The 27,313-nt window shown below is 43.4% G+C and overlaps 2 protein-coding genes across 2 annotated transcripts; both read right to left on the bottom strand.

The window, feature by feature from the left end:
• Window positions 1-723: 723 nt before the first annotated feature.
• Mmp27 (matrix metallopeptidase 27) lies at window positions 724-12,003 on the bottom strand. Its single transcript, XM_038323506.1, has 10 exons — window positions 11,866-12,003; window positions 10,752-10,993; window positions 8,681-8,829; window positions 8,470-8,601; window positions 5,388-5,549; window positions 5,079-5,202; window positions 4,269-4,399; window positions 3,088-3,247; window positions 2,228-2,331; window positions 724-959 (listed from the first exon to the last, which is right to left on the bottom strand). Exons 1-10 carry the CDS (start codon window positions 11,965-11,967, stop codon window positions 724-726), a joined length of 1,542 nt encoding a protein of 513 aa, XP_038179434.1. The 5' UTR covers window positions 11,968-12,003.
• Window positions 12,004-15,875: 3,872 nt separating this feature from the next.
• Window positions 15,876-25,580, bottom strand: Mmp8 (matrix metallopeptidase 8). Its single transcript, XM_038322109.1, has 10 exons — window positions 25,470-25,580; window positions 23,393-23,634; window positions 22,274-22,422; window positions 22,069-22,194; window positions 20,386-20,547; window positions 18,401-18,518; window positions 17,815-17,948; window positions 17,102-17,255; window positions 16,132-16,235; window positions 15,876-15,985 (listed from the first exon to the last, which is right to left on the bottom strand). The coding sequence occupies exons 1-10, from the start codon at window positions 25,578-25,580 to the stop codon at window positions 15,876-15,878; spliced, it is 1,410 nt and encodes a 469-aa protein (XP_038178037.1).
• Between the last annotated feature and the right edge of the window lie 1,733 nt (window positions 25,581-27,313).

Raw genomic sequence — 27,313 nt, 5'->3', positions numbered from 1 at the left:
GGAATGGTTAATACACTGGGCAACATGTGGAAGACTGGGGGGACATTTCTTTCCTACTCTATCTAGTTCCTTAATTGTTAAGGACTGGCTTCAAGAGTAACACACCCTTCATTTTACCCAGGCACTCATCCTACTTCTGGGAGGTAAAATGTATTTGATGGGTGAGTTCAGAGCTCTCATAGGGATGAAGGATGCAATTGACTGGGCTTTTGAAATGATACCCTGAGGACCAAACAAAATGGAATGCTAAAGATTAGATTAAGGATTGTCTTTGGTATTTAGTTTTAAGACCTCTTTCATTTTTCCAAGTATATAAAGCTTGAAGTAGGCTTAAAATAAGTCAGAGATTTTGTTCTTATTTAAAATCTCATTGTTAGAGAAACAAGATGCTCACCCAGCTGTTTCGTAGGATAACACCTTGCTGTTAAAGAAGTGGTTCGATTTTCTTACTTTTTTCATTTTATTGTATGTGTATAGATGTTTTGTCTGCGTGTATGTCTGTGTACCGTGTGTGTGTGCAGTGCCATCAGAGGCCAGAGAGGACATCAGAGTCCCACAGGCATGGAGTTACAGACAGCTGTAGACTGCCATGTGGCTGATGGGAATCAAAACTGTATCCTCTGAAAGAGCAGCCAGTGTTCTTAACCACCAAGTCATTTCTCCCACTCTTGAGTCTTTTTGAGGCAGAGTTCAGGTTAAAAGATTTCTTTGTGTCATTTATTGTTAACTGTATGTTTTTGTCAGCACGTGAACAGCACTGAAAATGAACAAGTTCACACTTGTCTGATGTGGTATCACTGTTCCAATTGAATGTGCTGCTTCTTTGATGTCAACACTGGATGATGAGCTGAATGGCTCTTTACACCGGAACCAAGAATTGGTTCTCATCACTCGGGTGATATTTTTGGCCTTGATGTCATACTCAAATTGCCTTGACCCACGGAAGAAATAGAAGAAGCCTAGAAGAAAGAGGCATGGTTAGTTACCTTGCATAGTGCTCACTGCTCCTCAGCATTTTAATTTTATGAATGCAGAATCCAACAACATTGTAAAGAAAGGAGCCACTGTGGAATTACAGAGATGGACTTTGCTTCCACCCCACCCCAGGCAAATCACTGAGAAGGAAGGCTAACAAGTTTCAGAAGGGTTTCTGAGTGTGGTAGCCAGACCCCCACTGTCAGCTAGCATTCCACAAGGCTCTCATTGGAAAAGAAGGCCCCTCTGAGTGTGTCCTTGGACTCCCTACCCTCATTTCTCTAGATCTGCAACACTTTTTGTCTATTTCAGGATTTGAGGTTCTGGTTAGATATCATGGAGACAGTCAATTGTGGCATCAAATGTTTTAAAAATATTATTATTCTCATTACAACTGTGTATGAGAGTACATGTGCATGTCATAGTATATGTGTGGGGCTTAGAGGACAGCTTTGTGGATTTGATTCTCTCCACCCTCCTTGACGTGAGATCCAGTGATTAAATTTGGGTTATCAGACATGACTGCTAGCATCTGTGCCCACTGAACCATTTTACTGGCTCTCAAACAATTTTTTAGATTGTTGTTATTTCATGGTCCAAGAGATTGTCTTTGAAAACCCAGAATGTGGACTTTGTGCATTAACTTACCTAAGGTTCTGGGTTGAGGATATAGCTGAGTGGCAGAGCATTTGTCTGCTACTAGTGGGGCTCTTGGTTCAATCCTCAGTACAGTGAAGAATTGCAAGCTCAACAAAGCCTCAACCAACCAATCCACCAACCAAGAAACCCAATTGATAAATAGTTTTTTAAAATCTCTTGGGTCTCACCAAAAAATCCTACTACCTCAGATACTTGATACATAGTTTTCTCATACATGGATTCCAAGTTATGTATCTCAAGCTATATATGTATGTATTATGTATATTACATGTATTATGTATATGTAATACATGTGTACATCTGTATGTGTGTTGAGATCACAGCCATCTTGTGAGTTCAGATATCTTTCACACATTAAGGGCTCTTTTAGGTAGTATCTTAGATCAATGGGGACTAAAATTAATTTGGGGTCTCTTTACATAGACATGAAGCAGCATCTCAGAGTCCAGTTCATCACCTCCTGTTTCAGTTTGGTAGTGTGGATAGGTGTAATGTTTATCAACCAGTGTATGTTCTTGAGAATGGTAAAATTATACTAAAACAGAATGTTTGTTGTTTTCTTCTTTTACACAGTGGAAGCATCAACACCCACCTTTATGCTGGAAAACAGCATCCACACGGATGCCAATTCCTGGGAAGCGCTTCACTATCCTCTGTGGGAAACCTCTGTCCATGGCTTGCGTCATCTCATCATACCTGCATGAAAAGATTCCAAAGGCTTGATGTATGGTGAACTTAATCTTTCTAATGCTCAGTTTAGTGTCAAGCAGGGTTATGAGGACTGGCAGAAGAAATCATCTAATAGGACCAGGACCAATGATAAAAACATGGCAAAGATTGTTTGATTAAATAATCGTGTGTGTGTGTTTGTGTGTCCATACACAGAATTGCAAATGTGTGTGCACATACGCTGCTGTACCAAAGTTTTGATCTTAGTCCTGGGAATCGAACTTAGGCTCTCACGTTTGTAAAGTAAGTGCTTTGTTGACTGAGCCATGTCCCCATCCTCCACTTACCATCTCTTAGAAACAGTAAAAACAATGCTAGGGGGCCAAGATATAGTTTTGTGGACAAGAACTGTAAACCACCACCACCACCACTGACAAAACCATCAAGGAAAAGGGCCACACCATCTGTCAGAGTAGTTCTCCCTGAAAAATTCTTAGAGCAAATGCAGGCTCATTTTGTACCTCTTCTAGATTCTTATTGGCTATGTTTCTGTCATTGAGAATTTGGTTCGCATTGATAGATCATTATTTTTCTTATTTTTATGTAAATTGGAGGGAGATTGTCATCCAAACATTTTAGTTTGATGAATGCCACACACCAGAGATTGCCCTCAACGTGATCCACCACGAGACTGCAGATTCATTTTGTTTTTGTCTGTGTGGGGTGATACTGTTGCTGATGACTTCCTCCGAATTACATAAAAGGGTTAATTGTCAGAGTTACCTCCAGCACCAGATGCCCACAAAAAAGAAGGTTTTCTTTGTGTCGTGGTCACAGACAGCTGCATCAATTTTCTTCACACGTCTTGGAAACCCGAGTGTATGGATAGATTTGGGGTAATCAGGCAAGACGGCGTACCCCCTGATCACCCAGAAATTCTCATCTAGAGAGAGAAAGGGGTATCTTCAGATGTCTTCTGCTCTGTGTCTTACAAGGAAAAAGAGATGAGATGACTTGGAAGTTTGGAAATAACTGGATATCTAGTTCCTCAGCTCCACACCTGGTTATCTCATGCCTCCATTGATCTTTTTTCTTTTTCTATGTATTTTCATTTGCTAAATATGACAGTCATATAAAAGGGAACATAGAAGTGAGATAGACTGTCTTCTTTATTTGGAAGAAAAACAATGGACTTCTATACTTTTTTTTAAACCAGTACTGTTTTTGTGTATGGATGCTTTGTCTGCATGTGTGCCACTGCAGTGTGTGAGCCTGGTCCCCGTTGTCTTAGTTACAGCATCTATTGCTGTGAAGAGACATCATGACCACAGTAACGCTTATAAGGAATTCATTTAATTGGTTGGCTCACAGTTTCAGTGATTCAGTCCATTATCATCACGGTGAGACATGTGGCATGCAGGCAGGCGTGGTCTTGGAGAATCGCCTGAGAGCTACACATGTTGATCCATGGACAACAGGACGTGAACTTTCTGCCACACTGAGAGTAGCTTGAGCAAAAGATACCTCAAAGCCCACCGCCACGGTGGCACCCTTCCTCCAACAAAGCCACACCTACTCAAACAAAGCCACACTTCCTAATAGTGCCACTCCCTTTGGGGGCCAATTTCTTTCAGACCACTGCACTCATGGAGGCCAGAAGAGGTCATTGGATCCCTTAGGACTCTTGTAAACTGTGGTGTGGATGTGGGACATCGAACCAGGGACCCGTGGAAGAGCAACCAGCTCTCTTAACTGCTGACCAGCTCTGGACTGTCACAGTTTTTATCATATGCATTTCTTTCAGTGAACTGTCATAGCCATAGAGAGCCTAGTTTATTGTTACTTATGACAGGAATGTAAATTAGGGCAACAGCTCTATCATTCAGCTTATGATGAGGATTGTATTTGACCAAAATACCCATTGTCCTGTTTAAGAAAGAGGAGGAAGAGCCAGGCAAGTTTACCTTTGAACACAAGAATCTGATCTCTGGGGCTCTCATAGGCAGCTTGAAGGTCAGCTGGCAGAGATGGCCAGAAGGAAGCAATTGACTCAAATTCCACATCAGCAATATCAGAGTAGGTTCTCCATAAGTGCCTGGAGAAATACAAACCACTTGGCAGATGTTGTCCGGGTGTCTGTGTGCATCAGCAGGGGACAGTCTGCTGTTTGTCTTTTCTGTGGCACTTGTGTGCAGGTGCAGTATGCATGCATGTGTGTATGCCTCTTATGTATGTGGGGCGCACATGTGACTGGTGTGTTTATGCTGTGTGCAGAGGCTGCAGTTGCCTCTCGGTATCTTCTGTACTTGTTTTCCACTTATTGAGGAAGAGTCTCTTGTTGTGGAGTGCTGACATGCTTAGCAGCAGGCTCTCCAGGCAGGTAGGAGACACGGATGTTAGTAGATGCAGATTCCCAGGGTATAAGTACTCCCACAGGGCCAGCTTCAAGCAGATGTGAACTGGTGTGTAAAGGTCCCCAACGTTTAACACCAGCTTCCTGAAATCAGCTGCACATTGATTTTGAGACAGTCTTCAGATCAATGTTCATTTTAGCCAAGAAGCTCTAGCAAGTTAAATTTGCTTAAAATACTTCAAATTAATTTTCCAAATAAGTATGAGATGCATGCATATGATAAAACATTTGACTAGTATGTGCACTGTCAAATGTGAAGCACGTGTGATCTTACAGAGACCAGGACTTCCAGTTTACCTCCAGGTTCCTTTGAAAAGAGAGGTCTTCATAAGAAGGTGGGGTGTCAAGGGGATAGGTTTACCTGCCTTTAAAGAACATGACTTCTCTACGGAAGGTGGTGATAGCATCCATAGTCAGGCCAGGGTCTGTACAGGCGTGGGGCTCAGTGGCTCCCTTTGGCTTGGTGGGTGTCTTGGGTGGACTTCCTTCAGGGAGAAAAGAAAGACTATGGTGGGTTCAGAAGTCACAGGAACTGTGTCCACACTAGGCTCTTACCCAAGCCTGGGTTTACTTCATGATAATATTTCAGGAAGCAACCATCTGCATTTCCTCCTCTCTGAAAAGCTTTCTGTTTAGTTACATATACATTTAGTTGCACCATGCTGCTCACCATAGATGGACTGGATCCCGTCAATATCATCCTGAGAAAGAGGGTGTTTGCTAGGGTCCAGGGAGACGTAATTGGGAAACATCAAGGCTGTTTGATCATTGGAGTGAGAGAGCCCCAGAGAGTGACCAAATTCATGAGCAGCCACAAGAAACAAGTTGAACCCTTGATAAAAACAGAAAACATGTCTGTGGGAGTTGACAAAGAAATTGACCTCAGCAGGCAGAGAATGGAGACCACTCACTCAGAGATGAGTAGTATTGCTTAGCTGGCAGGGTAGGACACACTTTTGTTTCCAGGACCCAGGAGGCAGAGGCAGGCAGGTCTCTTTGAGTTCAAGGTTAACTTGGTCTACCCGTATTCCAGGCTAGCCAAGTTTACATGGTGAGATCCTGTCTCAAAAACAGAACAAAACAAATAAAAAACAAGTTGATAGTATTATTTTAAGAAATGGACCAGCCAGCTTTGGGGCTGCTTGACTTTATACAATCATCTTACATTCTTCTGTGGTCCTCCACCAACTGACTGAAAAAGCCCTAGTTTCTTCCTTTAACCTTCAACAATCTATCCCTTGCCCTTTCCCAACCACAGACTCCTTTGCACAGCCCTTTGACCTTATTTCCAGTTTCACTTTGATTTCTCATCTATACTAAGTTCTTTTATTTATTTATTTTTGAGATGGAGTCTCATGTATACCTGGTTGTAGCTGAGGATGATCTTCAACTCCTGACCTCCCCCTCCCCCAGCCTCTCCTTCCAGGTGTAGGATCACAGCCATGCACTACCACACCCAGTTAAAATCTGGGGGTTGAAATCAGAGCCATATGCACAGCTGGGAAAAACTCTTCCAACTGAGCTCCCCCCACACCCCACTTAGCCCTGCATCCATTACTCCTGCTTGGCCAGTGTATGCCAGCGCCTTCTCTCTACTCCAAAGGAATGTAATACAACAGGCAAGTGACAAGTCCTCTGGAGCTTCCAGCCCATGCAGAGCTGAGTGGAGTTATATTTATCCTCTTTTTTGGGGAAACCAACCTTTTCAAACTTGGACCACAACTCTGGCCTTTTTAATAGTTCACACGTTCTCTTCAGTAGAGAGCTTGAAGCAATGTGTGATATAGCAATTAACACTAATTATTGGTTAAGGATAGTCAGAGGGTGAAACCTTCCACCTCTGGCTCTGGATGTGAAAGTGAAGTTTGTTGGAGAAAGGTTGCCAGTCCTGAGTTTGGTAAATGCTTAGGCTGCTTCTTATAACTGGCTGAACACGTGTACACTAGTTTTGAACCAAGATAAAAACCAAACAAATAGTGGTTGTTCCTCAGTAGAAGACAGACAGAAGGCGCACTTTCCCTCCACCTCTCAGTTTTGAGTGTAACGCTCCTCCTCTGTCCCTTGTCTGTGATGCTAACTCATGTGGTCCTGAACTCACCCCAGATTCCTCCTGTTGCCTGAAGCGAAGCTAGTGCTGACTTCCTGACCTGTCTCACAGCACTGGAGGAAATAGCTTCATGTGCCCAGTGGAGGGAGTGGCCAGGCTTTGCAGAAAATAAACCGACACAAGCAGGGTATTGGGAGCTCAGAGTCTGGTGTGATCAGCAGCTTTGCAGGCTGTCCATCAAGAAGGCCATGACTCACTTTTCCGGAACCTTGGAAGTCAGACCCTGAGTCCAAACTGTGTAGTCACTGACAGGGATAAAAGAATGGTAACAGCCAGAAGTTCTATTCCAGCCTACTCCTTTGCTTAATAGACACAGTGTCAGCACAGTGAAGTTTGGGTGCTTTGTTTAAAAATTTAACAGTACACTGAGGCTGAAGGGATTGGTCAGGAGTTAAGAGCACTGGCTGCTCTCTGGAGAATCTGGATTCAATTCCTGGGACCCACAACTCCTGTTCCAGGTGATCAGATGTCCCCTGAAGGAATCATGCACACACATGTTATATAAACATGTGTAAGAAAATTACTCATACACTGAAAACAACACAAAAAGCATCCAGTGTAGTCAGACCCATCAAAAAAATAAAACTAACACACTCGCTTTAAGGGGCTAGATCAAACATAAGAACTGGGTCTAATCCTTTTACAGATGGGGGAGGTAGCTAATAGAGAAGGGCTATGATATGGGATGTCCTTCTGTATATGTGTACCCTTATTGGTTGATAAATAAAGCTGTTTGGGCCAATGGCTTAGCAGAACAAAACCAGGTGGGAAATCTGAACACACACACACACACACACACACACACACACACACACACACACATATATATATATATATATATATATATAGAGAGAGAGAGAGAGAGAGAGAGAGAGAGAGAGAGTAGGCGGAGCCAAGGGAATGCCATGTAGCCACTGAAGGAGGACATGCTGGAACCTTAGGAACCATACCGGTAGGCCATACCCTCATGGCAATATACATAGATTGATAGAAATGGGTTAATTTAAGATGTAGGAGCTAGCTAGGAATGCATAGAGTCATTGGCCAAACTGTTGTAATTAATAAAGTTTTTTGTGATAATTTGGTTCTGGGTGACCAGGAAATGAACGAGCAGTCTCCTACTACAGGGATACACTTTCAAATTGATTCTTTATGGGCCATATACCCACACAGTATTATTTAACCTCGAGATTGAAAGCACCAGCCCTCTTAAGTTTTGTGGCTATCTTCAAGCTACTGTGACTGCAGCCATTGGTTTAGGGTGCAGCCTGGGGTGAGTATGGGTGTTAAGGAGCACGAATAGCTGCAAAGCTGGAACTTTTGAGCATACCTCTGGGGTTCATATAACACACCTTGCATACCTTTGTCTACACAGTGGAGAGGCAGGCACTGTGGCCATTCATAGTGCTAAGTTAATGAGTACATGGCTAAAAAGCAAACACTGTTTTCACACCAGGACTAGTAACACCATGAGTGCTGTTTGGACCAAACTACACGAGCACAATTATTATTAATAGTTGTTAATCACTTCACCAATGTGATCTGAGAATATAGAAAATTATGAGAGAAATTAGATTTGGATCCAAGAGGCAGCTAACCGTGCAGAGTACTAATGTAATTTTCTCATAGTGAAAATTAGACTCACCTTCCCCATCCTTGGCTGTCCAGTTTTCATCTTCGTCAAAGTGAGTATCACCACCTAGACCCAGACCAGGAGGAAAGGCATGGCCAAGGACTCCCAACGGACCATCAAAATAACGAGGACACCAGCCATGGACTGAGATAGTTGATGGGGAGAAGAGTTAGCTTCCTGAGATCTTAGAAATCACCACATCCCTTCCCATTGCAAGACTTACCTCCAGTCCTAAAGGCTATCATGATGTCTGCAACCCCCTTGGAAATCTTGGTGAACATCAGTGGAGTGACCTTGCTCCAAACTTCTAGTGCTTTCTGAATAGCCTCATCTACATCAGCTTGTGTCATATCTGGAGTGTAGTTCATTATTCTGAAAAATAGGCAAAATTATAGCAATTACAGATATATACATTCTCAAATGATCTATCTATCATCTATATATCAAGTGATCTATCTATCATCTATATATCAAGTGATCTATCTATCATCTATCTATCTATCTATCATCTATCTATCTCTATCTCTATCTATCATCTATCTATCTATCTATCTATCTATCTATCTATCTATCTACCTACCTACCTACCTACCTATCTATCTATCTATCTATCTATCTATCTATCTATCTATCTATCTATCTATCTATCTAATTTATTATTTATCTTTTTATCTGTCTGCCTACCTGTCTGTATATCCATCTGCCTGCCTATCTATCTATCTATCTATCTATCTATTTATCTATCATCTCCCTTGTAGTTCACCAGTCACAGGCTGTACTGACTTATTGTTCTGTTATCTAACATTTGCTGCCACTTTATTTAAACAATGTAGTTTTATAAAACCTAACAGAGTTTCATTTCTCTTTCTTTAATAAAACACTTTGACCAAATGCAACTTACAGCAGAAAAGGGTTTGTTTGGCTTATACTTCCAGGTTACAGTTCATCACTGAGGGACTCAGTCAGAAGCACCATGGAAGAGCAAAGTTTGTTGGCTCACTTCTGGGCTCATGCTTAGAGAGCCTTTCTCTTCTATCTATCTATCTATCTATCTATCTATCTATCTATCTATCTATCTATCTATCTATCTATCTATCTATCTATCATCTATCTATCTCTATCTATCTATGTATCTATCTATGTATCTATCTATGTATCTATCTATGTATCTATCTATCTATCTATGTATCTATGTATCTATCTATCTATCTATCTATCTATCTATGTATCTATGTATCTATCATCTATCTATCTATCTGTCTATCATCTATCTATCTGTCTGTCTGTCTATTTGTCTGTCTATTTATTTATTATTTGTGTGGGTGTGCCTGTTTGTATGTGTACTATATGTGTGCAAGGGCATTACATCCATTTGAACTGGGGTCGCACACAGTCGACAGCAGTGCGTGGTCTTGTGGACATTGGGAATTGAAGTGGGTCCTCAGTTAGAGCATAACAGCTCTTAACTAATTAGTTATTACTCTAGCCCCTTAGCTAGCTTTTATTTATTTATTTTTTTAGTCAATCTCTTGTAGCCCCTTATCCTTAGATAGCAGAAGGCAAATGCCTCTTTATATTGGGACCCACCCAAGATTTGAGATTGGCAGCTTTAAAACACACACACACACACACACACACACACACACACACACACTACACATACATATCTTACACACACATCACAAACATATACTTAAAGATACACCACCACATACACACCACACATATACTACAAACATACACACACAGATACATACCACACAAACATATACACACAGAGATATACCACACACATAGACACATACCACACACATACACACATATACATCACCAGCATACACACACAGATACACCACATACACACACAGATGTACCATGTACACCCACACACCACATACACACATCATACAGAGATATAACACATACACATGCACGCACGCACATACACACACACACACACACACACAGCCTTCTCATCTTTCTGTACACCTCATCATGCCTCCAACGCATTGTAGCAAATAGCAATGCTTTCTGTCCTGAGTTTACGCTGGAGAGAAGAACCTAGAGATTAGAGTCTCTTTACCATGTCCTCTGCAGCAACCTTTGGATTTAGTTTCTCTGTGGCTAAGGCAGCAGTATCAATACATCCCACAGCTTAGGTCTAACGTGGAGACAGGATACATGGAACCCATAAAGTGGCATGCATCGTGAGGTGAGTTAGAAAGCCATTTTGATGGTTGCTTCTTGGAGATTAATTGTTTGACTTAGTTTATATAAATTGGTAGAGACGTTACCTGTATGTGAGGTTGTGTTTTCTCCACCCAGGCAGGGTGTAACCATATTGTCCCACATCAGGCACCCCACACCTTGGCATCTTCATGATCTCTAGGGTGTCTGAGTCCAGCTTTCCGGTCACTGTCAATCCAAAAAATGCTTGCATTTCCCGAAGTTTGCTGTCTAAAAGACTCCTGTTCTTACTTTGGACAAGATGACTCCCTTCTATTATTTCAAGAGAGTAGAACTGGTTGAGATATGCCTGATCAAAACAAAAAAAAATGGACACAAAGAGGACACAGGCTACAGGAAAGCAAATATTCTCAAATGAAACAAAGTGGCCTGAGTCTCCTCTGGCAGCAGGGAGGATAAAAAGGAAAAAATAGCAAGGGGAAGAGTAGGTCAGGCTGCAAAGGGGAAAGGGAGGCATTGTATTTTCTTCCAGTGCCAGCAATCATTGATTTACAGGGGAGTAGAGTTAGCCAAACCATGCAGCATGCATCCTCCACTAACATGCAGCCATACATGCAGCCACACTGCTTGTTCAGTGCCAATACAGCTCATGCATTTTTGCTATTCCTTTTATTTTGTAAACTTCAGGAGATATCAGGGGTGATTATCTATTCCTCAAACGTACATGATGTAACCAAAATATGATAAATTGACTGGCTTTCAGAAGGAATTGCTAAAGCCACATACTTTTCACATATATACATTCATATACACACATCTATACATGCATACACACATTTGTGTATCTCTCTTTGTACATATACATACACAAGCACATATAGTTTATGTGCCTAAAGGGTCCTAGATTATAGATTTCTGCAGATGGTTGTCCTGAAATGTATTTATACAGATTTCTATCCTTGTAAACTGTTCCTTTCTTCTCTCCTGTTGGTCCCTTACTGACCACTGTTTGAAGGTGGTGCGAATTCAATCTCCTTCCCACTGCCCCTTCCCTTCACCTCAGACCCAGTTCATGTCTTTAGAGTTAGATACATGGAAGGGACCACACTCTTCTGAGACCCTCTGGGACTCTGCAGGAATTTACTATCTTGGAAGGTCCTGAGAGAAACCATACACGGAACATTTTATAATAGCTGCTAATAGCATGCGTTGAGATCCTACCTGGGCCAGTTGATCAAGTCTCTCATTTGTGTCCCTTTGGTCTGGAGGAAATGCAGAAAAAATTGCTATAAAATTCAATAGCAAGGGCAGAAGGCCCTTCATTCCTGCCTCTCCAGTTAAAGCTTCTTCCTATTTGCATGGGATATAGAAAGCTCACAGTGAGACGTGGCATGAACTATTCATTTAATTAATAACAGCAAAAGACACTTGCCACGAAGTGTCCCGTGACTCCCTCCACCCTAGATAGACTGGAATTTTGCAATCAGAGTCTGTGATTGTTTATCCAGCAGATTGCTCACTTTTGAAATGAATATATTACATAGCAAGGTGCCAAGTTGGCTTTCTTTTCTCAAAATTGATAGATTTCAGGATGAATTTTGAAATAGTTTTCTGCCCTGAAACACTAGCATATCTTTTGATACATGATGCAAAAAGACAGTTGCCAGGCCTCCTTAGCCTATTCCGCAGGGAAAGGTGAGTGCACTTTCCGCCCTTTCTGCAGCCCCATGACGACGACGCAGGACAAGCAGATGCAATAGGGAGTCAAGTCAAAGCAGGAACTCAGTTTATTACTGTGAGCGTCAGCTTATATAGATTAAGTGACATCATGTGATGTGGGGGTACCTCCAGCCAACAAGAGACAGTCAACCCCTCCCTCTGGTTGGAGGGGCGTCTCCCTAGATTTTGCGGTCTCATCCCCACATGGTAGGTTTGAGACTATCCTTCAAACTCGAACCAGGCTTTTTGCTGTCCTACAGGACTCGAGGTGCAGGCTCTGAGATAATTTTGTCCCAACAGAAAATTGAGTCAGGAATTAGTTTAAGTAAGACACAGCATCATGTGGTACGGAGCCGGCTTCTGCATGAGTTCTGGGGAGCCCAGCCCAGATCTGCACAGCAAATGCTGCCCCTTTGTCCTGAGCTGTGAGGAGCACCACCTAGCTATCTTGGTAACTCTTCATTTAGTATTATGTGTTATAGTTTTGTATTTGAATGCTTTTGTAAAATGTCTTTTTGAAGCTGATGATGTTAAACATTCTTCATTTTGATTTTTCTTTTTTGGACCAGGATTTTCTGATTTCTGACTTACTTGCTTGGCCTCTGTTTTTCACACTGCAAACTTTCTTCACGTGTTTGCTGAGTCTGTGGTGTGCAACCTGTTTGGACTTTCCTGAAAACTCCTATAGTCAAGAACGGACTGGGGAATTGGAAACCTTCTTTGCAGGAGGTGGTTGTGTCTTGGGCTTTCCATGTATTTATCAGAGTGAGATTTAGTTGAACACAACAGAAAAATTTAAAATAGCAGATGGTTAATAATTATAAAATTTACATTTTCATTGTGTAAGAACATCCTAAGTTTGATAGTCTGTGGTTTCTCAGACAACTCCATTTTACCAGGGTCTGTGTGGTTTCTCAAGATCTAGCCACTGCACCTGTATTGCAGGCAGCATAACATGAGGAAGGAAGGAAGGCAATTCTTAATGTCCTTTGAGAAACACCGCACAGTCTTTTGCTTATGTGTTCTGGGTAGGAATTAGGTGCACAGCACCTATCAGTAGGGAAGGTTGTCAAGTCTTCGTCATATGCAACACTGAAGTGGGCTGCAAAAGAAATGGAGACTATTGGGGCGGCCATGGCAAGACTTCCTTCTGTCAATCTACTTTTCTCCAGAACAGACTTCCTCAATTTCCTACCATTGCCGTTGCCTAGCAGTGAATCTGTAGAAGGCAACTTTGATGCCCTCCCTGCATCACTTCCCTTCAGCACACTACTGATTTGTGCAACTCATCTTCTTGTGGCAAACCAAGTCTTTCTGCCCTTGGGATGACACGGAGTGGCCAGATCAGTTTGAAATACAGCTTACAAGTGTAGAAATTAAACACCCACAGAAACAACCCTCTGCAAATAGTGGCTAAGAATGATAAAGGTTTCTCCCACTTCTAGTATAAAGTAGTCTGTGGAATTCTCAGCAGGTCCTGGTGGAACCAAGGACCAAATGCTTGCAGCAGAAATCTTCATGACACACTGACACATGCTGTGCCATATTGGCTTCCCCTCCTTTCCCACTTGAATGCACAGGCTACCTCCCCTGCTTCCTTCTGGAAAGATGCCACTTTCCCAAAGTAATTGCACCAAGGTCTTCACTTAGGGGTTGCTTTTGAATGAACTCAACATAAATGCAAAAGAAATTCATAATGTAAAATCTAAACTTGAGTCTCTTGTGCTCACTCAAATGTGACAGCTAGAAAATGCCCGTGACTCTGAAATATGGCAAAAAAAAAAACAACAAAAAAAACAAAACAAAACAAAACAAAAAAAACAGCAGAAACCGAGTTTCCATCTCAAAATGTAAATATGGTGTTTGGGTCAGCAATCTGTCAAGACCAGTTCTCAGAAGTAGGAGATGTCAGGCAAAAATTAGTCTTCTGCTTTTATATCTTTAAAAACTGTCATATCAGAAAGTTTTAGAAATAGGACACCTGACATTGACTGTGATTGACAGCAGAAGAGGCAGCTATGGGTGCTTGACATTGACTGTGATTGACAGTGGAAGAGGCAGCTATGGGCACCTGACATTGACTGTGATTGACAGCGGAAGAGGCAGCTATGGGCACCTGACATTGACTGTGATTGACAGCAGAAGAGGCAGCTATGGGTGCTTGACATTGACTGTGATTGACAGCGGAAGAGGCAGCTATGGGCACCTGACATTGACTGTGACTGACAGCAGAAGAGGCAGCTATGGACACCTGACATTGACTGTGATTGACAGCAGAAGAGGCAGCTTATGTGTTTTCTGCACTTACTGGTTTGGCTTCTCAAAAGAAAGAAGGGGGAGAGGAAGTGGGCCTCTCCTCTGTCACTGTACCAGGAAGCCACCTCAGAGTCCTGAGCAGGATGCTGAGGGGACCCTCTGTGTTGAATTCTTTTCTTAAGTGCAGATGTCAACGCACCTGACTTTTTGTTTTTGTGATTGTTGTGTTTTGTTTTTGTTTTTAAGCCTGCTACTAGGAATTGAACCGGGGACCTCATGTATGCTAGCTAAATTCTCTACCACTCAGCAACATGCCCAGTGGTTTTAAGTGCTGAGGCACTTTGCTGGCTTTCTAGGGCTTCTCTATCTAACAAAGGAACACATATCCTATAGAGAAGAAAAACAAATTTATTTTTTCACAAAATCCAGAAACCCAAAATCTGCAAGTGCCTCAGTACCAGGATCTGCTTGCTGAAGAAAATGGTCCCTTCTTGGTCCCTCCTGCCTGCCACTGACTGGGGCAGTGCTGGCAAACAGCCTTCGGATGCATCTCTTTGCCCCAGTCTCTTCCGACGAGTGCCTCTACCTCTGGTTATTCTTCCCCAAATCCCTCAGAATCAAACATGGTAGGCAAATGACTTATCTCTGAATTATATGCACCCCCCTCCCTTTTCTGTAAGGACACTTATGAACTTAGGGCTCACCCTAATCCTCGATAAAGCCATCTTGTCTCTTACTTACAATAAATTCTATGTGCAAAGACTCCAGTTTCAGATAAACATCAGGGGTTAAGATTTCATTCCTTTTTCTTGGCAAAAAGAAGGGCATGATTCAATTTGCAAGTTATAATCTCACAAGGAAGGAAATAACAGCATGTTTTCTATAAAGAAAAGGAATAATATCTATGTTGTTTATAATCCTATGTATAATCAAAATTCATCACTAGATTCTATGTTTGAAGAGACTGAGGAATACTGGGGGTCAGGTAGGAAAGCAGTAAAACACGAGGTCTAGGAGGGAAAGCCTGCATTAAACTGACGGGTGGCTTGCTGTCTCTTCATTGTGTGTTCACTAGCTAGGCACGGGATGTGCAGAAGCTTCTGCTGAGAATGGAAGATTGCAAACACCTGTTCTTCCAGGATGGCTGCAGCGTTAGTCGTGGCTGAGCAGAGTATGAGCCGGACACATGGGATGAATATGTAGGCTGAGCTCCCTTTTGTATTTATACATTAGCAGCAAGGACATTTGACTTTGCTTCAACTCTGTGGACAGTTAAGCCATAAATTGCTTCTTGCATGTCTAGTGACTCTGTGAGTGACAAGATTAAATGCAAAATATTTTGGTCCACTGAAGAAGAGGAAGAAGGCTGCAAGAAAGAGACAAATACCAAGTAAGCTAAGAGATCTCAGACATCTGAGTGAGCATCCTACCAAATAGACCAAACAATACCCAAGTACAGCTGTGCTACTTTACAGACTTGAACAATGTTGGTAACTTTTTTTTCCTACTTACAATCCTGCAGGAAAACTGCATCAACTCTACAATTTATTCCTGGGAAAGCACTTGCTATGCTTCTGGGATAACCTGGGTCCATGGCTCCTCTTCTGTTGTCATACCTAATGAGAACAAAGCATCACGGGATTGAAAAATACGGCACATTATGACAGCTCCCTTTCAATCTGTGTATGCTGCAATGTACTCATGTAAGTGTAAATGTTCTCACACCGAGTCTTCTCTGTGTCCCACTTACTGAGACTAAGAATGCCTGACTTCTCTACCTAAGGGTATTTGGTTATAAAAACATGGGAGCCACTGACTCTAGAACAGCATTCTGATTGCTGATCGGGGGTTATTTCTCAAAACTGGAGTCTATATTTTCTAAATATTTTACTTACTTAGTAAATTAAGCATAGTCATGTGTGTGCACATGTGTATATAATGTAAATAAGTGCATTATTTTAGTAATATTTTCTAAGCATGCAAAATAATGGGCCTGATAATGACCCTTTCACATATACACACCACTGTTCATTCGTATGCATGTCTCCACTGCCCTCCTTTTAACCCCCTGCCTGTCCTCTTCCTCCCTACAAAGCATCCCTCTTCTGTTTTCTTGTTTAAATAGTTCCCTCTTGTGCACCACATTCTGCCAGTGATGGGAAAACATTCATGTGAGAACATCAGAACTCAACGCACAAGAAGCATCTAGCCTCTCCTTTCTCTAAATCCCACCCTAGAGCTTTACAAGGGTGTGAAGTTTTCATGTCACAGAACCCTCAAAACATCTGTGTAGGCATCTTAATGTGATGAAAAAGAAATGTTCAAAACCTGTGGTAACATCATCTTGTGTTAAGACCATATCCTCACTAAGTGTGTCAAAGGCCGTGTAGTTAAAACATCTCCAGATGTCCATGCTGATGGTTTGTATGCAGGGCAGAGAAACACAGATTTCAACTTTAATGGAAAAACTCGTTCATCTCACCTCCAGCATTGGTTGTTTATGAAGAAGTATGTCTTCCCTTCATAGGAAACAGCTGCATCAATGGCTCGGATGCTGCTTGGAAACCCATAGTTGGATATATCCCTGGGGTAACCTCGCTGCATGTCATAGCCACTTAGGGCCCAGTACTGTCTGCCTGCCAACAGTTCAGGAGACATATTTAACAAAGCTCTTTCTTCCCACAGTATAATACAAATACCACTTAGAGATCCCCACAGTAATGAAAACGGGACAGATAGCCTGTGAACACCAAGAATGTTGGAAAGGAGCTCTGGAGTGTACGCACAGCCCTAGTGGTTCTTCACTGAAGCTGTAAACACCAAACATTTCAATCTGTCCTTCAAGGCCCCAAACCAGAAGTCTTGCTTGGTATGATTTATGTATAGAAACTAAATCACTGCCTTTATTCATCTTAAAAAAATAGTATCTAGGATGAAGGCAGGGAAATGCTGAAGATGGTCTCATGAGTAGTGTTTGTTGAGGACATTACTAAGACCTAATGAGGGTCTAGCCTGTGCAGATTCTCTCAGTCATTTGTGACCAGGGTAGGGCCTATGCCTGGACTCCTGCAAGGGTCTGGCTAGAAGGATGCTCTTCCTGGCTTATCCTGTCTGAAAACGCTGTGGTGGGGCAAAGAGAAGTCCTGCCCTACCCATTATGAAGATCAGGAAGGAGAGGAGACAGCAGGATATTACCTTTAAATAGGAAAACCAGGTCTCTGTCAAAATCCTCATAAGCAGCCTGAATGCCACTGGGCAGGAACGGCCAGAACAGAGAGATGAAATTGAGGTCAACTTCTCGAAACCGAGGATGCCTCCTCCAGAAGTACCTAAAGTAACATAAGGCAGTTGGGGGAGGGGGGAGAAGGGTGAGGGAGGAGGGAGAGAGCATTACTTTCTGATACCTGGCTACAATGACCCTCACATGGTTTCCCAGTGTGCGAATGTATAACATATGGCTCCTTCATGATGGTGATGTTCATCTGGTGGGCCCTTGACAGATTTTGCTCTTCCTACCATGACAAACCTAACATGGTTAAGGCCTCTCAGTGTTTAAAAGGTCCAATACTGAAAGAGCCTAACCACAGAAGAAACGCTTGTGGATGCTGGATGGTTTAGTGCCCTCACCCTCTGGATGTTTCGTGATGCCCAGAGAACACTAAGAATTTCAAAGAGATGCCTGTGTGTTGGGTCAGAGGAAAGATGAGCGACATGTTTCACTAAACTCAGTTTTAAGGTCTGAGAAAGAGATGTGTGCAAAGAAGAAGAGCTCAATTTGTACTTGTCTTTGAAGAAGTAAATCTCCCCACGGAGTGTGGTGACAGCATCAAATCTCAGGCGAGGGTCACAGGCGGTGGGGGTGCTGGGCCCAGTAGGTTGAATAGGGCTGTTGGAAAGTCCTGGGAAAGAAAGACATTTAATACATGTGAAACCGTGCTGCTTTGGGTGTGTTTCAAATACTTAGGAAGGTAGAGGAAAAAGCCACTAGCTGATTCTACAAGACACACAGACTGTACATGTGACCCTTTCAAAGACTTGATCTGTTCTCAAGAGTAACCTGGCTTCTACTTAAGCTGGAAAGTCATTGGAGTTCTTTGCTTCCTTTCAGATTCTGAACCACCCTTCTCCCTCCTGTTTCCTCTTTCTGTCTTTTTTTTGTCATTGAGAATCCACTTCCTTTTTCCTCATCAAAATTCAAACACAGGATAGAGCTCATATTAGTGTTTTACCCTATAGCATAAATATAACTCATTTTTTGGTATAAAAATTTACATCTTGACTGGATATGGTAGTTGTGGTGGTTTGAAAAAAAAAGTAGCCTCCAAAGGGAGTGGTGTTGTTAGGAGGTGTGGCCTTGTTGAAGTAGGTGTGGTCTTATTGAAGGAAGTGCGTCACTCCAGGCAGGCTCTGAGGTCTCATATGCTCAAGCTGTGCCAAGTGAGACAGACCACTTCCTGATGCCTGCAAGTCAAGCTGTAGGACACTGGACTGCTTCTCCAGCACCATGTCTGCCTGTGTGCTACCATGCTGTGCCCTGACAATAATGGACTAACCCTTTGAACTGTGACTGAGCCACCACAAATAAATATTCTTCCCTTATAAGAGATGCCATGGTCATGGTGTCTTTTTACAGCAACAGAAACCCTAAAATAGTAGCACAGGCTTTGTAATCCTAGCATTGTGGATACTGAGGCAGGAGGATTGTAGGTTTGAGACTAATCTGGAGACTAATCAGAGACTAATCACTCTGTAGTGAGACAATGTCTCAAAATAATAAATAATACACAATAATTTCTATCTTACTGAGTCTTCTCACTGTAGAACTAAATGCTGTGCATACCACTAAGAAACACTAGAGTGCCAAGAGAGCTGACAACATTGCAAAGGAAGTGACTGCTGCCATGTGTCAGGGGAGCTGGGATTTGAGTGAAGTTCCTTATCCTTAGAAATTCTGCCATGATGAGAAAACTGCTTGCCATGATACCCATACTCTTGATTGATAGGGCAACTCCATCCCAAGAGGCAAGAGCACACCTCACCATCCCACTGCCTTCCGTACTTTCAGGGAGCAGGAGGGCGAGAGGGAGGGGATGGATCTTTCTCTGGTCCTCCACCTTCCTCCACCACAAATCATACTTCACTGAACATTCTTGACAGGCTGTATACATGTCCACTTAGGGGTCTGTGTGAGGATTTCGTTAACAGATGGTTCTGGAGGAGAGATGCTATTTGAAAAGAGGTAATCATGTTTTTTCAGAATATGTAAAATTGAAAAGCATAAAAACAGAGGAAGAAAACGTTCCTACCATCTAGAGATAACGATGGGAAAGCACTTCTGTATATCTCTCCAAGGCCTTCCTCCATCCCTCCATCCCTCCTCCTCACTCTTTCTTTCCTTCCCTCCATCCCTTCTTTCTTTCCCCCATCTTTTCTTGAGTCAAAGTCTCACCCTGTAGTTTAAGCTGGCCTCAGATTCCTGAGTGCTAATATGACAGACATGGGCCAGCACACCTGTCCTTCAAGCTTTTCTTCAAGGCAGTAATAGACATCTAATAACAAAAATCCATGCTGCAGGGAAACCCTATCAGAGGCTCAGCCCCACAGGACTCTTGCCAGCACTGTTAATGGTGACTTTCGGAGATCAGTTTGAGTTTCCTTTGTGCATAGAATTCTGAGATTCCAAAGGCTAGATGCTTGGAAGTCAGACCTGTTGAGAACAATTCCCAAATCCTCCTGTGTCCTACCATGTTGCACACATGACCTCACCGTAGAGAGTCTGAATGCCATTGATATCATCCTGGGGCAGTGAGTAGGTGCTGGGTTCACTGTAGGCATAGTTTGGGTACATCAAGGCACCAGGATCAGTGGAGTGAGAGAGTCCTAGGGAATGGCCAAATTCATGAGCAGCCACGAGGAACAGGTTGTAATCTGAAATGCAAGAAAATACGGTGAATACTCCATACATCGTGAAAGTATAATCTCAAAGAATATGACCTCGACACCAGAGCTGCCCAGGAAGGAAACTTCCATGTGTTCATCTTTTTCTTTCTCTCTTCAGGCAACTAAAGAACAGCAATTAGGACACAGCAGGGTAGGCGCCATGAATTCTTATCAAATCTCAGAGCTGACAAAATCTGCCTTTCTTTCAACTCCCACATTTTATGGATGTGGAAGGTTGGTGAAGTGGTGGCAGAGCTGTGGGTCTCAGGATGGTAAGAATTCTGTTTTTCTTGTGCTCAGCATCCTCTGGCCCCCAGGCTCATTAAGTAGAGTTTCCAAAGAGACAGGAAAGAGCCTGCCTTTCAGGGCAGTGGCTGGGAGGAAAGGCCAATTTGACAACAGGATCTGGATGTACCACAGCCCCGCCCTTCTTTTAAGGAGGCTCCCGAAAGGAATATCTTGTTGCACAGACACACACTGTTGAAGGAGATCAGGGCATAAAAGCGAAGCTACTAGAAGCAAGACTGTGGCTGCTCTTTGAATAGGCTAACTTTTCAAATGAACCCTGTATTTCAACATTGCCAAAGATGTAAAGACAAGGCCTTTTCAAATATTAAACTCAGAATATTAGAGAAGAGGGAGAGGGAGAGAGAGCGAGAGCAAGAGAGGGAGGGAGGGAGGGAGGGAGGGAGGGAGAGAAAGAGAGAGAGAGAGAGAGAGAGAGAGAGAGAGAGAGAGAGAGAGAGAGAGAGAGAGAGAGAAACTAAAGTGGTCAGTGGTCAGCAAACTTTTCATGCCTTGGGAGCTAAGTAGCCCCCGACTCAACTATTCAGCTTGGCCATCAGAGTGAAGGCTCCCTAAGATGTGTGGCTCCCCTCAGCGCAGCATTGTGTGTACAGCCAGGGCCTGGACAGGCCTCAGCTGTGGTTAGCAATGTTAGGCTCCCTGCCCACTGATGTTGAATGCTTCTTTCAGAAATCATGTTTGTTAGGAAGTGATCCTGATGGGATCAGTCTGGGCTGATGCTGCCGAGAGAAGAGCTAGTGACTTCACCTTCATTTGCTTATCCTTCTACCATGTGAAGATGCACGAGGAAGAACCTTGGCTCTACTCTCTCCAGGACCTTAAACAGTGGGGAGTTAAGTTTCTCTCATTCATCAGCTTGTTAGTCCCATTTCTCTCACAACAGTAACACACACGGATTTAGGCACTGTGTGGGAAATAAGGTCAATAATTAGCTTTTGATTTTTTTGTTTGGTTTTTCTGTGTAGCCCTGGCTGTCCTAGAACTTGTTCTGTAGACCAGAGATCTACCAGCCTTTGTCTCCTGAGTGCTGGAATTAAAGGTGTGCACTGCCACACAGCCCAGTTTATTTCTTTTTAAAACTCGAAGTTGATTTATCTTTATGTAAAAAGAATATAAATGATTTGTTTGTGTGTTTGACATGTGAGCAGATGTGTATTTGGGATTTGTTTAGAGGTTGCATGTGACCCTCGCAGGACCACTTACTTCTCGAGTCCTGAGTCCATGTTTCTTCTGCGTCAAAATGAGCATCTCCTCCAATATCCTGACCTGGCTGAAAGGCATGGGCGAGGATCCCATTGGGTCCATCAAATGGAGAATTGTCACCATGCTCTGAAATGAGACGGCTTGTGCTTAAGCCTTTGCCTGTAGCCTCAGGTTAGCTAGGGAAAGCAGATTCCTTTCTGCCTACCTCTTGCGACGAAAGCAATGTTGATGTCTGCTTCTCCCTTTGAGATCTCGGTGAAGGTCAGGGGAGATGCCACACTCCACAACTGAAAGGCTCTCTCAATTGCTGTTTTCACTGCGGCCTTTGACAACTGTGGGGTTTGGTTTGTAATCCTGAAAGTGAGAAGGAGCAAGCATGCTTTGTCATTACGAGCAACACCTTCCAACCACACAGCTGTCACTCCATTCTAGAGTGAGTTGCTTTTTCAAAAATGCACCCAATTGGACACAACATCAGTGTCCCCATTCATAAGATGAATATGATCATCAAGATCCCTCTCCTAGGCAGCAGAGGGGGTTAAATACACAGGAAGCCCTTAGCTGTTAGCTTGACAAATACTATTCCACAAATACTGTTCTTATTGCTGTTCCCAAGACATACATAAAAGAGCCCAAGAGTCTCTCCAGCAATCAATAAGCTTCTTTTGGACTTAAAAGAGAGTGGCAAGAGAGACGCTATGCTACCATAGTCTTTTCAGAGCCCCAAAGAAAGACAACATGGTAAGCTTTACAATGAGAGACCTGGGTGTTGTAGGAGGTCCTTCTGTCTATGTGTTGCTTTTATTGGTTAATGAATAAAGAATCTGCTTTGGCCTGTTGATAGGGCAGAGTAGAACGAGGTAGGAAAAAACTATACCAAATTCTGAGAGAAAGAAGGCAGAGTGAGGAGAAGCCATGTAGCCCCGCCAGAGACAGATACCGGTAAGCCACAGCCATGTGGTAATACACAGATTAATAGAAATGGGTTAAATTAAGATGTGAGAGTTAGCCAATAAAAAGCTAGAGCTAATGGGCCAAGCAGTGATCTAAGTAATACAGTTTCTGTGTGGTTATTTTGGGGATGAGCAGCCAGAAACAAACAAGAGGCCTCCAACAACACTCAGGGTCCTCACTTTCGCATCCTCATGCTCACTCCCAGGTTCATACTCTCCTCATTCACTAGCCACGTTCATTCACACTCTGCAAGAGCAGGGTGTTGGTCCACTCATCTCCAGTGGCTCCCAAGTTATGCAACAATGTCTGAGGCTTCACAGATTCCCATCTCTAGCTGGGTGAATGTGTCCTTGGACTCTAGGAATGTTACCTGTAGGTCAGGTTAGTGTGTGCCCACTTCGGGCTTCCTGGGGTTAGCATGAAATCCCCAGAGTCAGGAACTCCACAGCGAGGCTTGCCCATCATCTCCAGAGTAGCTGCATCGGCCTCCCCCGTCTCGGTCAAGCCAAAGAAGTGCTGCATTTCCTTAAGCTTCTCCGCAACCATTGCACTGTTACTCCTTGCAGACCGATATTGGTTGCTTGGTAAGTGGTAGAATTTTTGCAGGTAATTCTGGTCAAAATAAACACAAGTCTTTGCTATGGAATTCCCTCTAGTGCTCTGAACATTTTGCAGTTCTTTCTAAGTCACCATATAGTGCAAAACAGGACCTGACAGACAAACAGACAATAGCAGAAATTGTAGATCAGTCCAGCATGATGGCTCAGTGGGTAAAAGTGCCAACTGCCAAGCCTGGCAAGCCAAGGTCCATCCTCAACACCCAAAAGGTGGCAAAAGGGGAGAGCTGGTCCTTACAAGCTGGGCTTTGACTGCCACATATGTCTTGTGGCATGCAATACACTCCACTTAAAAATAAATACATTTAATTAAAATAAAGAAATTTGTACACTGACTTTGAAAGAACAATGCCTGTAGAATATCCCCTCCATTCATTGATCTAACTACTTTTTATTGTTTATTTGTTTTGTTTTGTTTTGTTTTGTTTTGAGACAGGGTTTCTTTGTGTATCTCTAGCTGTCCTGGAACTCACTCTGTAGACCAGGCTGACTTTGAACTCACAGAGATCTGCCTGACTCTGCCTCCCTAGTGCTGGGATTAAAGGCATGTGCCGCCACCACCACCTGGTGAGGCTCTACCTACTTTTTAGAATAAAAATTAAAGGCTTACAACAGAGGAGGAATAAATCTGAATCACACACGAAAAGCTTGTCTTATTTTTATATAAAAATTGGTACTGGCTTTTTGTTTTTACCACTGTTGAGGTGTTAGTTGCAACAACGAGGATTCTTCTGTTTAAAACCCCCTTTTCACTGATGGAAAGAGGGTTTAATTATCCTCACAGAGAAATGGAGGTACCAAGAAGCAAGAAGCAAGTGACATGTCAGGTCCTATCTCACTGTGATGCACCTGAAATGAGAGCTTATCATTCAGCGGCATTTTATTTACCAAGATTTTGTCCTGGAAGGGGTTAACTCACTCAGAGGTATGTTTGTGAGGATGTGACATGCCATCAATGGGAAGGTTCCTCAGCTTGCTGTATGTAGCCCATGTGGTATGCTCTGTGCCTCATGTACATATGACCACCTTGTACTGTGGATGCAGCAGAAGGCAGTGCTCGTGAATTTGAGGTAATCCAAGCACTGTCTTTTGTCTCTGACAGGGAAAAAATTAAGTTTTCCATTATGGGTTATCATGCCAAGCTTAGAGGGCAACTTCTGCAGAACAAACTTCACCCACTCTGAACATGAACTTAGGGTTACTGTGCCAGTCACAAAAATTACCAAGAAAAGAAAGATCAGGAAAGATGCTTTCCAGAAACTTCAATACTAAGAAGATTATACATAAGAAATTGGTGCTCATATTCCCATGTACAAAAACAGAAGCCGGCAAACAAACAGAAAAAGCGACCGACCTCACTATCCTGTGTGCTAAGTTTAGTTCCTAATAACCCACACCGTCTCTGTCCTGTCTTCTACACATGCTACTACTTTCTACTGCAAAGAAATATCCATACAGGAAACAGTAGGCAGATAAAAACTAGATGTTCCCCATTGCTTTTCATGTGGGGACACTAGCAAGCGTCCTACCAGTCTGGCACTGACGTAGAGAGCACAGAACAACTGGGTTACAGGGTTACACATTAGGGAAGAATTTCAGTTCACTTTATAAATACAAATATTCTCTGTAGCCAGCCCCTCAGTAATGGACTTGCTTGTTTTCATGTCTAGATTTTCCAGGCCTGGCCTTCCGAGTCCCAGAAGGTGATGCTGAGCCTCAGCAAAGTCATCCAAAAAAAATTTCTTCCTAGTCATTTAGACCCAGAAGGGAAAGCCACTGTCTGAATTCTGTAGCTTTCAGCAAATCACCCATAAGTGAGAGTTCATTTACCTCAACAATTTTTGCATTTTTCTCTGCCAGGACTTCAGGTGGTACTGGAAGGGCCTTGGCGACCTGCGTGTGGAGTAAGAACAGAAACGGAAGTGTCTTCAAGCCAAGCATGGCCCTTTCTTCCGAGACCACCTCGTCTGCTTTCCTCTGCCTGTCGGGCAGGTGCCCTGAAGTTTGCAGCTACCCCTGCCAATCACTGCTCCGGTCTGGTCCCTTATAAAGCCACATCTTGAGCAACTGCTGCCTCTGCAGAGTGAAGCAACACAGTCAACCAGACGAGAATGGTTCTTCAATGTTAGAATGTGATTTGGAACCTAAGAGTGGGGTGGCCCTTCAACAGAAGAAAACACGGGCTGCCAGCTGCCAGGAGGAAGAGGAAGCAGAGGCTAATGTGGAGTTGCCAGGCTTCCATTTTCCTGCCATGTGTGATGATGCTGAAACCTTGTAAGAACATTCATAGATCATCTTCAGATCAAACTGCACCTGTGAGCCCTGTTTCTAATCCGCCACTGTTGTTTATGTGTAAGTGCGAGAGTGGCCTGTCACAAAGACCACAGCAGCTCCTGGAAATGGCTCAGTACAGTGTTTGCCATACAAGCCTGAGGATCTGAATTTCACTCAGCACACAGGCAGCAGCATTGGGTGTAGCAGTGTGTAAGTGTGATCCCAGTACTTGCCCATGTGTGTGCATGGGAGAAGGGAGTGGAATTTCTGTGGCTTGTTGGCCAGCTGGCCTAGTCTCCTTGGTAAGTCCCAGGCTAATGAGAAACCCTGTCACAAACAAACAAAACTCACATGACAGCATTTAAAGAATGGTGCTCAAGGTAGTCTTCTGGCCTCCACACACACACATGTGCATGGACACACACACACAGCATGAGCACACACATGTGAATGCACACATACATGTACCTATATAAAGAGCTGCTTCTGTAGGACACAGCTTTGCCAGAGAGGTGCTAAAACCCTCACTGTCTATAAAGAGGGGTTTTCCAAAGAAAGGAAAAGATTGGAATACTTCTGTACAAACCAACATTTGTGGAATATTTGCACATGTTACTGCCACCTAAATTCCCTGTCTATTCTCACACAGCCTTCAGTGCAGCATGCTATAATTGTAGGAGAAGCAGAGGTTGGAAGACATAGAGGAGGCACCAGCTCAGTTTGTGGAGGACTCAGTTCCAAGGGTACCTTGAGAGACACCGTTCTAGTTCCCATCCTAGGCTCCAGTTCATCAAACCCCATCTGAATCCAGGCTGGAGCACCAGTACCTGTGGGCTCACAGCAAGTAGAAAACTGGCCTAGATTCATGGATGAGACAGGGAGAGAAAGAGATAGGTGTTTTCCATATTCCCAGAGTGATAGGAGGGTCAGTGGTGACTTCCAAACAATGTGTCTACACAGGGCATCATCTGCCCTGACCTCTCTGCCCACTTGACTATCTATACAGGGCACCATCTGCCCTGCTCTCTCTGCCCACCCGACTGTCTACACAGGGCACCGTCTGTCCTGCCCTCTCCGCTCACCTGGCTGTCTACACAGGGCACCGTCTTCCCTGCTCTCTCCACCTGGCTGTCTACACAGGGCACCGTCTGCCCTGCCCTGCTCTGCCCACCTGGCTGTCTACACAGGGCACAGTCTGCCCTGCCCTGCTCTGCCCACCTGGCTGTCTACACAGGGCACTGTCTTCCCTGCTCTCTCCACCTGGCTGTCTACACAGGGCACCATCCTCCCTGCCCTCTCCGCCCACCTGGCTGTCTACACATGGGTCCTAGGGGTCTAACACATGTCTTCATCTTTGCAGACAGGAAGTACTTCACAGACTGTGTTATTTTCTCATCCCC

This window comes from Arvicola amphibius, chromosome 3 (assembly GCF_903992535.2).
Source record: "Arvicola amphibius chromosome 3, mArvAmp1.2, whole genome shotgun sequence".
NCBI classification, from domain to species: Eukaryota; Metazoa; Chordata; class Mammalia; order Rodentia; family Cricetidae; genus Arvicola; species Arvicola amphibius.
The sequence above is the reverse complement of the archived record's forward strand: the minus strand, read 5'-3'. Positions and strand labels throughout refer to the sequence as shown.

What these genes read in the sequence shown, in the direction of transcription:
- Mmp27 (XM_038323506.1), bottom strand. Translation starts at nt 11,967, where the DNA reads ATGAAGGGCCTTCTGCCCTTGCTATTGAATTTTATAGCAATTTTTTCT. An exon ending in GTCATGTTCTTTAAAGGCAG is followed by an intron (nt 4,400 to 5,078) that starts GTAAACCTATCC and finishes GTATTTCTCCAG; the next exon opens with GCACTTATGGAGAACCTACT. An exon ending in TGCTGTTTTCCAGCATAAAG is followed by an intron (nt 960 to 2,227) that starts GTGGGTGTTGAT and finishes TCTTTCTTCTAG; the next exon opens with GCTTCTTCTATTTCTTCCGT.
- Mmp8 (XM_038322109.1), bottom strand. Translation starts at nt 25,580, where the DNA reads ATGCTTGGCTTGAAGACACTTCCGTTTCTGTTCTTACTCCACACGCAG. An exon ending in CACACTAACCTGACCTACAG is followed by an intron (nt 22,423 to 23,392) that starts GTAACATTCCTA and finishes TCTCACTTTCAG; the next exon opens with GATTACAAACCAAACCCCAC. An exon ending in TGGCATTCAGACTCTCTACG is followed by an intron (nt 18,519 to 20,385) that starts GTGAGGTCATGT and finishes TTTCTTTCCCAG; the next exon opens with GACTTTCCAACAGCCCTATT.